Genomic DNA, 16,715 nt, shown 5'->3' on the forward strand with positions numbered 1-16,715 from the left:
TTTTTTATTGTCAATAATGTTTACTTGAAATGACACTTGAGGGTGTAACTTTTGCCCGGAGTAGAGCCCTTTGTGGGAATAGGGTGCCATTTGGGATGCCAGTGGATGCACTCACTCTTCATGTAGAGGTAGCTGTGGAAGTAAGGAGGTCCAGAGCCATTCAACAGAGACACCCTGCCATTGGACAGCTCCTCATCGGTGTCCACATAACCATCGTTGCTGGTCTCACTTTCTATAAACTGAAGAAAACATATCATTTATGACACAGTAAAGTCTTGGATACGTTGGGGATATGTTTCTGCACACGCCACTATGTAGTGTGTTCTGTGTAAAGCGGCCTATATAATGTGTACTATGCAGTATGTAATGTGTACTACGTAGTGTGTAGTGTAGCATGCAGTGTATATTATATAGTGTGTACTATGTAGTGTGTATTCTGTTGAGTATACTATTTAGTATCCAGTGTGTACTATGTAGTGTTTACTATGTAGTGTGTATTCTGTTTAGTATACTATTTAGTATCCAGTGTGTACTATGTAGTGTGTAGTATGCAGTGTGTAGTATGCAGTGTGTACTATGTAGTGTGTAGTATGCAGTGTGTAGTATGCAGTGTGTACTATGTAGTGTGTAGTATGCAGTGTGTAGTATGCAGTGTGTAGTATGCAGTGTGTACTACATAGAGTGTACTACATAGTGTGTACTACTAACAGAGTCTGAAGAGCCTCTGAAGGAGTCCAAGCTGTTCTGAGTATACAATGACTTCCTCAGCACCTCCTCATCTGTAGCATGTCCGTCTGTGGTGCTGGCTGCATCTCCTGAGCATGTACTCCCCTGCACCTCCTCATACTCCTCTTGGTCGTAGTCTGACTCTGTGTCTGGTACGTTGCTAAAAGACATCTCCTCCTTCTCCTCCCCCTCTTCCCGGGCCCGTGAGACAGTCGCGGAGGCAATCACCTCAGTCCTTCTCATTTGAATGGCTTCATGTTCTCTGGTGGGCATAACATCTAGCCTGGTTGGCATAACATCTAGCCTGGTTGGCATAACATCTAGCCTGGTTGGCATAACATCTAGCCTGGTTGGCATAACATCTATTCTTCTCTGTATGTTATCTGGCATTACGACCACCCTGGCACAAGGTCTATCAGTCATGACCTCCAGCCTTCGGGGTACTCTGTCTGGAGCCACCTCTATCCTCCTGGTGGGTTGATGGCAGAGAGCTTTACCTCCTCCGTTGGTGAGGGCTGTGAGAGGAGGGGGTGGCTGGTGTGTGGGGGCAGTGGGCCCGTGGGTGGTGAGGGGGGAGTAGACAGGGGGGCAACATGGAGCTTTGGAGAGGGCCAGGGCCTGGGCTACCAGCCCCTCAGCGAAGGCAGGCGGAGGAGGAGGCAGAGATAAGAACACCTCCTGATCCAGCGGGATCTCTGCAGGGGGTGGGATGTCAGGGAGCGGGATGCCACTACAGGGACGCTCATCCTCTGCATGGAAGCCCTCGTCCACCTCCTCCTCATCCAGAGCCAGGGGAGCGGGGGAGTCTGCGGAGTCGTGGAGGTTCTCCTCACTGGACAGGCTCTGCTCCAGGCCTCCAAAGTCCAGGAGCTCCAGGAACTCCGTGGCCACGCGAGACGCCTCCTTCTCCAGTTGGTAGATCTCAGCATCCCTCTTCTGGCGTAGCTCTTCTCTACTTATCCCCAGACCATCCCCGAGCATGGTCACCCCCTCTTCCCTCTGTCGCTGGAGCCGCTCAATCTCCTTCTCCAACCGAAGAATCTCCTCCATTTGACGGGACTCCTCCTCAGACGTGTGGGGGAGCACAGAGTTGGACAAGGACCTTACCATATGAAAAAGAAACTCCTGATTAGAATGAGACAGACAGAGACAGGAAGATAGACAGAAATAATCTAATATTATATTATATACACTATTCTATTATTCTTATTTCTATTATGACATTTTTCTGATTATTTCACTAATATGTATTGCTCTATTTTAAAATTAAGAGACCACTGCAAATTGAACACTTCTGTTCCTCACTCAAAACATTCCTTTTCAACTTTTTTGAAAAGGAAAGAAAAAGGTGCAGTGGTCTCTTAATTTTTTCCAGAGCTGTATGTTGTATGCACTGATGCTCTGGCAATATTAACAAAATGTTTTTCCTGCCAAAAAAGCTATTTATAGTGGATATTTTAAATTTCGCTGAAACCCAGATACACCAAAAGGCGAGACAAAGACAGACGGACAGACAGAGCTACAGACAGCCACTGTAGTCACAGTAATTACAAGGCACTGTGATCATAGTTTTTACAAGGCACTGTGGTCACAGACATTACAAGACACTGTGCTCCTAGCTATTACAAGGCACTGTGATCACAGTTATTACTATCCACTGTGGTCACAGCTATTACAAGCCACTGTGGTCACAACTATTACAAGGTACTGTGATCACAGCTACTAAAATGCACTGTGATCACAGCTACTATAAGGCACTGTGATAATAAGGTACAAGTGAGTGTTGTTTACTGTACCTGATTTTGGCTGTTGCATTCTCTTTGTTCTCTTCATCCTGACTGTTGATTAGCTCCTCCTCTTTTCTCCTGGCTGCTTCCTGCTTCTGTTGCTGTCTTTCTTTCTCCTTCCTCAACTCCTCCAGCTCTGACACCCTCCGTCTTTCTTCCTCCTCTCTCCTCACTTGCTCCTCTTCCAGCCTCCTCTTCTCCTCATCTACTCGCCTCCTTTCCTCCTCCTCCCTCTGTCTCCTCTCCTCCTCTCTCCTCCTATCCTCCTCCTCTCTCCTCCTCTTGTCCTCAGAAAGCTGGCGATAGAGGCCCCTGGCCAGCCGACCACGCTGGTGTTTTTGGAGGATGATGGCTGCAGCGCGGAGCTTCAGGAACAGCCGTCTCCAGAAGTGGGCCTTGTAGTTCTTCTGGATGGTGATGGTGCTGGCCAGGACACGCTTATAGTGCTTCCTATGGGACAACATGGACACACGGTAAGTGGTTTGTTTGCACAGTTTATAACAGCTTCTTTTTTTTTACTCAGCTTGTGATACGGAGTATATTATCAAAGGAGTTGTCTAAAGTTTCACTATTGATGACACTGCCAGCTGAATGCCTAAAGTTTCCACTTAAAATAGTTTTAAAGCAAATTAGCCTACTTTAAATTGCTAGCTGCATATGTGCTACCTAATGTTGGCACATTAAACCTAAAGATATTAGTTATCAAGGTTCGCTTGTAAAGTTAAAGTCTTACTACGTATATACTGGGCTAATCTGGTTCTAAATGTTTGGCCAGCAGCAAGCTCTAAATCATGGCAGATGTAAGCAATATTCCACCACCAACAGTATAAAAGCTCCTGTCACCTTAATTATCTTTATATCTTATATAATATAGTTCTGTGTTCCATCTGTCCACTAGCCTGGGTTATGTACACCGGACATCTGCCCAAAAGGATGATTTCTAACGGTCAAGCATGCTGTAATGTCGGGGAGTTTATTCATTTGTTTTAGATTTTTTACATATTTGTTTGACAACTTACTACAGAAAGGAAAAGTCCCAAAATCACTGCAGTATTGGGCCTCTGTCACTGCCCTTAAAGGATTCAACAGAAACCGTCAAGCCCACATTCTCCAACATTAGCGGATACTCCACAGGTTAGGGTTGTGTTGCTGACCTCCAGAGGGCTGATTGACCAGAATGACTCCAGCACCGGCATCAGGTTTGTTGACTATACAACGGTAGCTTTCCGATGACGCTGAGACGTCAGAGACCTGGCAGTGTGACAACAATCTCACCCTCTGTGCCAGAAAGGCACAGAAGCTGATGGTGCTCTACAAGAAAGAGCCTCCTCCTCCCCAACAGCTGCATCTACATCCCCATCAAAAGCTTTATCGTTCCACATGACACAGCACTCCTCTTTCTTCCATAGCTTTCCATCACTGCCACTGAACTAACAAGCTAAACCGAAGCAACAGTTTGATTATAGTACTCAGAACACATGTGCAGCAGCTTAATTACAGCACTTGGAAACCAACTAACTGCTGCATATATCTCCACCAGTAATCTTACAGTGCTACAACTATAAAAAACATATCATTACAACAACATGGACCATAGAAATACAATTTCAATGAATTTGGCTTTTACAACCCCTATCTACATCCCCATCTACATCCCTATCTACATCCCCATCTACATCCCCATCTACATCCCCATCCCCATCTACATCCCCATCTATATCCCCATCTACAACCCCATCTACATCCCCATCTACAACCCCATCTACATCCCCATCTATATCCCCATCTACATCCCCATCTACAACCCCCATCTATATCCCCATCTACAACCCCATCTATATCCCCAACTACAACCCCCACCTATATCCCCATCTATATCCCCATCTATATCCCCATCTACAACCCCATCTATATCCCCATCTATATCCCCATCTATATCCCCATCTACAGCACCATCTACAACCCCATCTACAACCCCATCTATATCCCCATCTACATCACCATCTACAACCCCATCTATATCCCCATCTATATCCCCATCTACATCCCCATCTACAACCCCATCTATATCCCCATCTACAACCCCTATCTACATCCCCATCTACAACCCCATCTATATCCCCAACTACAACCCCCATCTATATCCCCATCTATATCCCCACCTATATCCCCCTCTACAACACCATCTACAACCTCATCTATATCCCCATCTACATCCCCATCTACAACCCCATCTATATCCCCATCTACAACCCCTATCTACATCCCCATCTACAACCCCATCTATATCCCCGTCTACAACCCCATCTATATCCCCCATCTATCCACATCAGACCCAGACCAACCAGACCAAGACTTATCAAACCCAGGTCAAACAGGCAAGTCTAATCAAACCCAGACCAACCAGACCCAGGTCAAACAGACCAAGACTAATCAAACCCAGGTCAAACTGACTAAGACTAATCAGACCCAGACCAAACAGATTGAGGTGGTCTGTGTGTAACAGATTAGATTCAACTTTGTCACTGAACAGTTCAAGTACAGTACAACAAGTTGCAGTTAGCATCTAACCAGAAGCTCAAAGGGAAGCAGGCATGGAAATGTACAAGTATGAAGTAAAGTGTATGTTACATGTGGAATGTATAGATGTGCTAATGGAAATTCTAACTGAGCAATGATGTAAAATAGGGGAGGGCAGAAAAAGTACAAAAGTATTAAGTATAATGTATGTGCAATTGGGAATGAATAGTTGTGCGATGAGGCAAATGCAAGTACAAATGGCAATTCGGAGCAAGTTGGAGGTGTAAGGTAGTCTGTGGAACTGAAAAGCAGGCATAGTAGCAATGAGGTTTCCGAGGTAGACATGTATGTAACAACTGAAAAATGCAAGTACAATTCTAAATGTGCAGTGCAGGCAAATTGAAGGGGCATGGTGCATGTGCAACTGAAAATGCAGGGATAGCAACAATGAGCTGGGCTGACCAAGACTCAACACACTGAGACCAAACAGACCAAGGCCAAGAGAACCAGACCAACAAACCCAGACCAGACAGACCAAGACCAAACAGACCAACAAACCCAGACCAAAAGACCCAGGCCAAACAAACCCAGACCAAAAGACCCAGGCCAAACAGACCCAGGCCAAACAGACCCAGACCAACAGACCAAGGCCAAGAGAACCAGACCAACAAACCCAGACCAATCAGACCCAGACCAAACAGACCAACAGACCCAGACCAACAGACCCAGGCCAAACAGACCCAGACCAAACAGACCAACAGACCCAGACCAACAGACCCAGGCCAAACAGACCCAGACCAAACAGACCAACAGACCCAGACCAACAGGCCCAGGCCAAACAGACCCAGGCCAAACAGACCCAGGCCAAACAGACCAACAGACCCAGGCCAAACAGACCCAGGCCAAACAGACCCAGACCAACAGACCCAGACCAACAGGGGGTGGTAGGTTCCAGCTCCCAACCATCCAGGACATTCAGGCATGAATACACACATTGATCCACACATCACTGTTTACTTTCACAGGGCAAACAGATGCACACACACCCAGCCGTTTTATCACAGAACGGACCTCCGCTGACTATCAGTTTCCCCCAACCCTAAAACCCCCTGGACTAGATAATAATATCTCCCAACCCTAAAACCCCCTGGACTAGATAATAATATCTCCCAACCCTAAAACCCCCTGGACTAGATAATAATATCTCCCAACCCTAAAACCCCCTGGACTAGATAATAATATCTCCCAACCCTAAAACCCCCTGGACTAGATAATAATATCTCCCAACCCTAAAACCCCCTGGACTAGATAATAATATCCCCCAACCCTAAAACCCCCTGGACTAGATAATAATACCCCCCTTCCCTAAACCCCCTGGACTAGATAATAATACCCCCCTTCCCTAAACCCCCTGGACTAGATAATAATATCTCCCAACCCTAAAACCCCCTGGACTAGATAATAATATCTCCCAACCCTAAAACCCCCTGGACTAGATAATAATATCCCCCAACCCTAAAACCCCCTGGACTAGATAATAATATCTCCCAACCCTAAAACCCCCTGGACTAGATAATAATATCTCCCAACCCTAAAACCCCCTGGACTAGATAATAATATCCCCCAACCCTAAAACCCCCTGGACTAGATAATAATATCTCCCAACCCTAAAACCCCCTGGACTAGATAATAATATCCCCCAACCCTAAAACCCCCTGGACTAGATAATAATATCTCCCAACCGTAAAACCCCCTGGACTAGATAATAATATCTCCCAACCCTAAAACCCCCTGGACTAGATAATAATACCCCCCTTCCCTAAACCCCCTGGACTAGATAATAATATCTCCCAACCCTAAAACCCCCTGGACTAGATAATAATATCTCCCAACCCTAAAACCCCCTGGACTAGATAATAATATCTCCCAACCCTAAAACCCCCTGGACTAGATAATAATATCCCCCAACCCTAAACCCCCTGGACTAGATAATAATATCCCCCAACCCTAAACCCCCTGGACTAGATAATAATATTCCCCCACCTTAAACCACCCTGGACTAGTTAATACTATTCCCCCACCTTAAACCACCCTGGACTAGTTAATACTGTTCCCCCACCTTAAACCACCCTGGTCTAGTTAATACTGTTCCCCCACCTTAAACCACCCTGGACTAGTTAATACTATTCCCCCACCTTAAACCACCCTGGACTAGTTCATACTATTCCCCCACCTAAAACCCCCTGGACTAGTTAATACTATTCCTCCACCTTAAACCACCCTGGACTAGTTAATACTGTTCCCCCACCTTAAACCACCTTGGACTAGTTAATACTATTCCCCCACCTTAAACCACCCTGGACTAGTTAATACTATTCCTCCACCTTAAACCACCCTGGACTAGTTAATACTATTCCCCCACCTTAAACCACCCTGGACTAGTTAATACTATTCCCCCACCTTAAACCACCCTGGACTAGTTAATACTATTCCCCCACCTTAAACCACCCTGGACTAGTTAATACTATTCCCCCACCTTAAACCACCCTGGACTAGTTAATACTATTCCTCCACCTTAAACCACCCTGGACTAGTTAATACTATTCCCCCACCTTAAACCACCCTGGACTAGTTAATACTATTCCCCCACCTTAAACCACCCTGGACTAGTTAATACTATTCCCCCACATTAAACCACCCTGGACTAGTTAATACTATTCCCCCACCTTAAACCACCCTGGACTAGTTAATACTGTTCCCCCACCTTAAACCACCCTGGACTAGTTAAAACAGTTTGGGTTAGTAAGGGAACGGAAAGTGACAAGTTGTGTCATTGTTTAAATCTTCTCAACGTTAGAGGCAGGATTCTACACAGTGCACCATTAATTCCAAACCTAAATCTAAACCTAAATCTAAACCTAAATCTAAACCTAAATCTAGCCAAACTTAAAGAATAATATTTTATAAGTCATTATTAACAGGGGACAGAAACACACCAATTGTTATAAAAATGACTATTGGTGAAGGATGATGATAAAGGAAGGTGATGAAGGATGATGATAAAGGAAGGTGGTGAAGGATGATGATAAAGGAAGGTGATGAAGGATGATGATGAAGGAAGGTAATGAAGGATGATGATAAAGGAAGGTGATCAAGGATGATGATGAAGGAAGGTAATGAAGGATGATGATAAAGGAAGGTGATCAAGATCCAGTGACTAGTACCCACCTCGCCACATAGCTCAGTATGTGTGCCCGGATCACCATGCTGGCCTGTCGCAGCACCTCCTCCCGCTCCTTCTCCAGCCTGTGCTCCAGTGCCTCCTTCAGGAACACCTGCTGGACATGAGACACGGTGTGCCACGGCCGGGCAGAGAGGTGATGGTTAGTTCCTGTACCATAGTTTCTCCTGGTCTGGGCTGCCGTTGGCCCTAGGCTAGCTAGCCAAGGTCTCTGCCTGCGGTTCCTCCAGGCACGACTGAGACCGGTTAAGCTGGGGTCAGCTAGTTTCGGCTAATGTCGCAGAGCAGAGCGAGCTAGACCGGCTCTCCTTGACAGACACTGCAGAGTGACCAGCGAAAGATTTCACCTATTTTGCTGCTGAACAGTCATAGTGTTGTCTGATACTCTGCCTGTCTGTCGAACTGCTTGCCTGCTGTATGTCTGTTTCGTTTAATGTCGATCTGCTTGCCTGCTGTATGTCTGTTTGGTAATCTGTCAATCTGCTTGCCTGATGTATGTCTGTTTGGTTGTCTGTCGATCTACTAGCCTGATGTATGTCTGTTTGGTTGTCTGTCGATCTACTAGCCTGATGTATGTCTGTTTGGTTGTCTGTCGATCTACTTGCCTGATGTATGTCTGTTTGGTTGTCTGTCGATCTACTTGCCTGATGTATGTCTGTTTGGTTGTCTGTCGATCTACTTGCCTGATGTATGTCTGTTTGGTAGTCTGTCGATCTGCTTGCCTGCTTGTCTGGGTGTCTGTATTGTTGCTGCTATGGATTTCACTAACACTGACGTGACCAAGCAGAGGAAGAGGTTTTGGAGAGGAGGGGAGTAGGGCTGGAGGCGGGGAGAGAGACTGAAGACGAGGGGAGAGGATGGCACTCCTCCAAAAACAGACCACACCCCTCCTCTCTCTCTACTCCAAATGGTTAACCATTTACCTCCTCCTCCGTCTACTCCAAATGGTTAACCCTTTACCTCCTCCTCTGTCTACTCCACATCTTTAACCCTTTACCTCCTCCTCTGTCTACTCCACATCTTTAACCCTTTACCTCCTCCTCTGTCTACTCCACATCTTTAACCCTTTACCTCCTCCTCTGTCTACTCCAAATGGTAAACCCTTTACCTCCTCCTCTGTCTACTCCAAATGGTTAACCCTTTACCTCCTCCTCTGTCTACTCCAAATGGTTAACCCTTTATCTCCTCCTCTCTCTACCTCAAATGTTAACCCTTCACCTCCTCTGTCTACTCCACATCATTAACCCTTCACCTCCTCTGTCTACTCCACATCATTAACCCTTCACCTCTGTCTACTCCACATCGTTAACTCTTCACCTCCTCCGTCTACTCCACATCGTTAACTCTTCACCTCCTCTGTCTACTCCACATCATTAACCCTTCACCTCCGTATACTCCACATCATTAACCCTTCACCTCCGTCTCCTCCACATCGTTAACCCTTCACCTCCTCTGTCTACTCCACATCATTAACCCTTCACCTCCTCTGTCTACTCCACATCATTAACCCTTCACCTCCGTCTACTCCACATCGTTAACTCTTCACCTCCTCTGTCTACTCCACATCATTAACCCTTCACCTCCTCTGTCTACTCCACATCATTAACCCTTCACCTCCGTCTACTCCACATCGTTAACTCTTCACCTCCTCTGTCTACTCCACATCATTAACCCTTCACCTCCTCTGTCTACTCCACATCATTAACCCTTCACCTCCTCTGTCTACTCCACATCATTAACCCTTCACCTCCTCTGTCTACTCCACATCATTAACCCATCACCTCTGTCTACTCCACATCATTAACCCTTCACCTCCTCTGTCTACTCCACATCATTAACCCTTCACCTCCTCTGTCTACTCCACATCATTAACCGTTCACCTCCTCTGTCTACTCCACATCATTAACCCCTCAACTCCTCCTTTGTCTACGTAGGTGTTTCAAGCTTCTACTTCCTACTTACTGGGCAGTGGGATGTTATAGGAATCACTGCTGCTGTACTCAACACTCACCTCTCAACCCCACCCCAAACCCTTCACCTCTGTCCCCTACGACCCCCACACTGCCAGCCCCCCCACCCCTGTCCAACACCACCTCATTACCTGCCTTGTCTCTTTATGTTACTCTCTCTACCTCCTTGTTGTTATTGTATTCATTAGGTAGACTGGTCAAAACCTCAGACGCAACACTAACTATGTGCCAAGTTGAGCTGCTGACCTGCTGACCTTGGGAGCAACCAACTATCAAATTATACTTTATTTTGTTATTATAACTTAATATTATATTATGTTCCAAACCTGTGAATAGAGAGCCATAATAGCTAACATGGAACCATCGAGTCTGGTTTGAACTCTGACCCCAACATGGAGCCTCCCAGCACTGTGACCCCAACATGGAGCCTCCCAGCACTGTGACCCCAACATGGAGCCTTCCAGCCCTGTTTGAATTCTGACCCCAACATGACACCTGTTATAACTGAAGGTTCTACTGCATCAGACAGCCTGCATCACTACAGCAATAACCTGCCATGCGTGAGTGTGTTTGTGTGATGGTGTGTGTACAAAAAGGACCTCCATCAGCAAAGCATTTAATGTTGAATACTTTGGTCATAGACAGAGTCTGGTAACTCTCAGTGAGAGCTGTGTTTTAGCATGTCTTCTATACTCTGTCAAACTGTCTGTCAGCACAGTATCTTCTGAATGGGTTGACCTTCCTCCTCCCTTATGTAACAGGCCTTGAAAGACCCCACAGACTCGGGGGGGGGTTGTGTGTAACCAACACACAGAAGTGTTTAATATGAGGGTATGTACCTTCCAGTATCCACTAAAAAGAACAGGATGTCACTTCGAAAGGTGCTGCAGTCAAATCATGTTGAGTAACATGGTGAAAAACAGGAAGGAATGCCGTCTCTTATTCACAGCCTATTCCTGCCTCTCAAAGGCTGAGTCACAAATGGCACCCTATTCCTGCCTCTGAAAGGCTGAGTCACAAATGGCACCCTATTCCTTGTGGGCTCTGATTAAATGTAGTGCATTTGTAACATGGTCTGGAGAAAGGACAATGTGAGGCACAGTCAGTATGAGGCATTCACTGAGAAGGACGTGAACAAAACTGAAAGTTAGACACCGACAATAAGCCTGAGAGAGTTATACAGAGGCTGAGAGAGTAAGACAGACGCAGAGAGATTTAAATAGAGGCTGTGAGTTAGACAGGCTGAGAGTAAGACAGGCTGAGAGTAAGACAGGCTGAGAGACTTATACAGAGGCTGAGAGATTTAGACAGAGGCTGAGAGATTTAGACAGAGGCTGAGAGATTTAGACAGAGGCTGAGAGATTTAGACAGAGGCTGAGAGATTTAGATAGAGGCTGAGAGATTTAGATAGAGGCTGAGAGATTTAGATAGAGGCTGAGAGATTTAGATAGGCTGAGAGATTTAGACAGAGGCTGAGAGATTTAGATAGAGGCTGAGAGATTTAGATAGAGGCTGAGAGATTTAGATAGAGGCTGAGAGATTTAGACAGAGGCTGAGAGTTAGACAGGCTGAGAGATTTAGACAGAGGCTGAGAGTTAGACAGAGGCTGAGAGTTAGACAGGCTGAGAGTTAGACAGGCTGAGAGAGTAAGACAGAGATAAGTTGAGCATTAGAAAGAGAGAGACACAAACAGAGAGAAAAACCGGTAGGACCCCTTCCTGCTCCCATCCCAGTGAAAGGCAAATAACTATAGAATGACTGCTGATCCTTATCACCAGGCAATGTTATGCTACACAATGCTGACAGACCACACCCCATCCCCCTTCCACCCACCTACACCTGGGGTGCTCTGGGTGTGAACTAGGGGTGTCACGTTAGACTGGTATTGATGATAACCGTGATATAAAAACATTTAATATTGATATCATGTTAATAATACACATGATAATATCATATTTCCCAGGCAAAAATGACGTATTAGAAAAAAAATTGCTAGCTTATTTTTTTGCTAGCTTATTCATTTCATCCACAGACACTGGCACTGAATCAACCTGTTAGCCGCAGCAGAACTCCAGGAAAAGATCTGCAAAGACGCACTGTTATTGTAACTTATTTACTTGGAGAAAGGAGGTTGCATTTTTCTCCTCTCTGTATTTCTATAGCTTATTCATGTCACCTATGGTTGCATGTGCTTAAACCACGAGGCTGGACCTATACACTGGTGTTTCAGTTAACACAATGACACATAGTTTTAGTAGCCTAATCACCAGGCGAAAATTAGTCGTACTTTTCCAAAAACTCATTTCGGTGTGAATCTTTTATCAGTTCATCTGGTTGCCTTTTCACTATCCATTACATGTAATTGTTTTTTGTACTCTTTATTTTTATTTGTACAGTTATGGTTACAGACTCTCTCTCCACCTCCCTACACTCGTATTTTGTGGTAATTCATTTGGCAAAAAATTGACAAAACATACAATAAACAAAGTTGAAGATGAATTTGACTGATAACATTATAATTTTTTTCTTAACATTTTCTATAGATATATCACAACACTATAGTTATTGTTAATTCTTTTGGCCACGATAATTGTGTAGTGAAAATCTGATATCGTGACAGCCCTAGTTTGCACATGGTCATTGATGTGTTCTTGTTCTGACCAAGGTCATTGATCCAGGTGTGTTCTGGTTCTGACCAAGGTCATTGACCCAGGTGTGTTCTGGTTCTGACCAAGGTCATTGACCCAGGTGTGTTCTGGTTCTGACCAAGGTCATTGACCCAGGTGTGTTCTGGTTCTGACCAAGGTCATTGACCCAGGTGTGTTCTGGTTCTGACCCTGTTGTGTTCTAATGTGCAACTTATTCAAACCAAGAGTCGCTTCAAGTTCAGCATTTATCTTATTAGCAAAAACAAAGCAACATCAGCTGTGTTTGCAAAGCAGTGATGAATAGAACTTGGAGGCTGCACAATAAATGGAATTCAAGCATCCATGCAGCTCAGATGTTGATGATCACACTTTAAACCCTTCAGAGTAACTGATGTCTTTGATGCTTTGTTGGCTATTAATACTACGAAAGCAACAGGGGATGATAAACGTAACCCAGGTCTGCTGGTTAGTGCTGCTCCATTGATCTCTGAACCACTAACACACATTTTAATCTAACAATCTACTGGCTTCATCCCAGAGGAATGGAAAACTGCCCAGTGTTGCCTCTACACAAGGGGGAGTGAAACCAGTCACCTTGAAAACTGTCGTTCAATCTCATCTATTTTCCTGCCGAGCTAAATTCTTGGAGTCTCTGGTAGTTGCACAGCTGCATTCTTTCTTAACTGAATATTGCATGTTGAACCCCCATCAGTCTGGCTTCAGGCCGGGGAACAGCATCAGTCTGGCTTCAGGCCGGGGCACAGCATCAGTCTGGCTTCAGGCCGGGGAACAGCATCAGTCTGGCTTCAGGCCGGGGAACAGCATCAGTCTGGCTTCAGGCCGGGGAACAGCATCAGTCTGGCTTCAGGCCGGGGAACAGCATCAGTCTGGCTTCAGGCCGGGGAACAGCATCAGTCTGGCTTCAGGCCGGGGAACAGCATCAGTCTGGCTTCAGGCCGGGGAACAGCATCAGTCTGGCTTCAGGCCGGGGAACAGCATCAGTCTGGCTTCAGGCCGGGGAACAGCATCAGTCTGGCTTCAGGCCGGGGAACAGCATCAGTCTGGCTTCAGGCCGGGGCACAGCACGTTTACAGCTGCTACACTGGTTGTTAATGATGTTTCTGAAGCACTTGATGAAAAAACCTATTGTGTGCCTCTGTTTATTGACCTGTCAACGGCTTTTGATACGGTTGATCATTCGATTTTGTTGTGGAAACCGACCTCCCTGGGTCTCGCCAGGGACACTTGCTTGTGATTTAAGAATGATTCGAGTGATAGAACCCAGGCTATCGTAATGGATGGTGTACAGCTTCCTAACTGTAACAAAAAAGGAGTTCCTCAAGATTCTATTTTAGGTCCTTTGTTATTCATTCTTTATATAAATGACATTTGTAAAATAGTAAGAAACTGCAAGTATCGTTTTTGTGCTGATGACAAAATACTGTATGTTGTTGCTCCATTGTTTGTTCAAGTATTTGATCATCTCTAGTTAGATTTCTTTCACTCCGCTCTTGTACAGCAGGCCACCTCATCATCCCCAGATCCAAGCTACGGAGCTTTGGTGACAGGGCATTCTCCAGGGTTGCTCCCCGGCTCTGGAACTCACTGCCACAATCCATCCTTGACTCTGACTCTCTTAACACCTTCCGCCTCCGCCTTAAGCCATTTCTGTTTAAACAAGCCTTCCCATAGCCCCTTTGTTGTTGTATATTTTATTTCTCAGTGTTCTTTGTTTTGCTTGTTTTTGTAAAGCGTCTTTGGGTCATTGAAAAGCGCTATATAAATCCCATGTATTATTATTATTATTATTATTATTATTACACCTACAAAAATCGCTTATAAATCTTAAGCTGGTGCTAAACATGTATTACTAAATATATGATTTTCTCTCTTAAGCGAAAAAAAATCAACATGCAATTGACCTTAAGATTAATAGCGTGGACAGTTCTATTATAAAATGTGTTCCGGCTTACAAATATTTAGGGATTTGGTTAGATGAATGTCTGTCATAAAAAAAACTTTTTAAAACCTTTAGATGTACTCTATCATTCAGCTTTGCCTTTTATTATTGGTGCCAATTTTTGTACACATCATTGTCTTCTTTATAGTTTGGTTGGTTTGGACTCTCTGGTTTCCCGGAGAAATTGTTTGAGCTGCCAAACTATCTTACCTCTAAGTTAAACGGGAGATGTGGGGGTGAAAACAAGCTCTTGGGACTGGTTGACATTAGAGATTCCTCAGGTTAATTCAGAGGAATTTGTATACCATGCTCCTCATTTTTGGAATGATTTGCAAAAAACATTAGGCTACACATTTTGGTTTCAGAAGGAACAAAAATAAAACCACATGTATAACTGAGTGAAATTCTCCTTTAACCATTCACTGGTTCAGTAAACCTGTGTGTGTGTGTGTGTGGAGGTGTGTGTACCTTAGTCTTTCCCAGTTGCCAGTCTCTCCTGGCAGGGTCGTATGACATCAGCAGTTCAGAACTCCTCCCCCTGTAATCACCTGTTGGACATCTGACATCTTTTAAAATCATCCGATACCTGTAGAGGGAAGAGAAACACTGGTCAGACAGAACGTAGAGAACCGAACCTAGAGAACAGAACCCAGAGAACAGAACGCAGAGAACCAAACCCAGAGAATGCACAGACAGACAGATAGTGACCTGCTGTAGAAGTCGATGAAGGTTCTGCGGACAGGAAACCCAGCCCTGCGGATCTTCACAGTCTCCAACATCCCAGAATACCTCAGCTGGTTCAGGACCACTTCTGGGTCAAACACGTTGGCGTTCTGCAAAATAAACAACCGGGCGGTCAGATCACAGGACATGAGTGGTCTCTGACCAAACGTGAAACACAGCGTTTCTCTAAACATCTCCAGACGGCTCCACGGTAACAGTCTCTGTTGGTAGTGTCGCACAAAGCCAATCAGTGTCTAAGAACAGAACTTAGAACGCCTGCACCCATCATAAAGTACTCAGAAGTACAGTCCCCAGAACTATGCTGTTATTGCAGGTTCTAATTCCATCAGTAACCAGTTTATAATGACTATACAACACTTCTGGAGTTTACAAGGCCACAGTACCACACCCACTTGGGTTAACTCTTCTATTCAGTCAGTAATAATACAGTCCAATGCCCTAGACCATTCACATCTCACTGGCTGTCTGTTTCTCTCTGTCTGTGTGTCTGTGTTGCTAACGGTGTGTGTCGGTGTTGCTCAGTATGTGCAGGTTTTACCATCAATCATTTAGGGTTAGAATTACAGTTACAATTAGGGTAGGGGTTAAGTTAAGGCATTACAGGTTAGGGTTCGCTTATTTTTTGTGTGTGTGTGTCTGTTTGTCTGTCTGTCTGTGAATGTGTGTATGTATGTGTGTGTGTGTGTCTGTCTGTCTGTGAATGTGTGTATGTGTGTGTGTGTGTGTGTATATGTGTGTGTGTGTGTGTGTGTGTGTGTGTGTATGTATGTGTGCCTGTAAACCCCAAAAGTTCAGAGACGTGGAACGAAATCTAAGTAGAGCAAACAATGTCAGTGTGGTACAGTTAAGCCCTGACCACACACACCACAGACACACACACCACAGAGACACACACCACAGACGCACACACCACAGAGACGCACACACCACAGAGACACACACACCACAGAGACACACACACCACAGAGACACACACACCACAGACACACACACCACTGTTTTATCAGGGGTTTGAATCAGAGGACAGGGGAGTGGTTAGAACTAGGTCCCCTTCCTGAAGGTGGCCACTCTCATTTCCATGTGTGGGTAGGGGCTAAGCTGAAGCTGTGGAGGTGCAGA

General features: G+C 45.2%; 1 protein-coding gene across 7 annotated transcripts in view; it reads right to left on the minus strand.

The window, feature by feature from the left end:
• Positions 1-16,715, minus strand: part of myo10l3 (myosin X, like 3) — an 84,203-nt gene that overhangs the window by 14,761 nt on the left and 52,727 nt on the right. For all 7 annotated transcript variants that reach the window (XR_004574900.1, XR_003777586.2, XM_034288850.1 and 4 more), the window contains exons 19-24: positions 15,561-15,685; positions 15,321-15,438; positions 8,262-8,368; positions 2,523-2,963; positions 709-1,828; positions 116-239 (exon numbers count right to left, since the gene is read on the minus strand). Coding sequence is in view for 5 of the 7 variants with exons in the window: in XM_034288850.1 (XP_034144741.1) it covers positions 116-239; positions 709-1,828; positions 2,523-2,963; positions 8,262-8,368; positions 15,321-15,438; positions 15,561-15,685 (2,035 nt within the window). In the remaining 2 variants the exon portion in view is untranslated. The remainder of the gene's footprint in view (positions 1-115; positions 240-708; positions 1,829-2,522; positions 2,964-8,261; positions 8,369-15,320; positions 15,439-15,560; positions 15,686-16,715) is intronic.

Source organism: Esox lucius, chromosome 20, assembly GCF_011004845.1.
Source record: "Esox lucius isolate fEsoLuc1 chromosome 20, fEsoLuc1.pri, whole genome shotgun sequence".
Taxonomy (NCBI): Eukaryota; Metazoa; Chordata; class Actinopteri; order Esociformes; family Esocidae; genus Esox; species Esox lucius.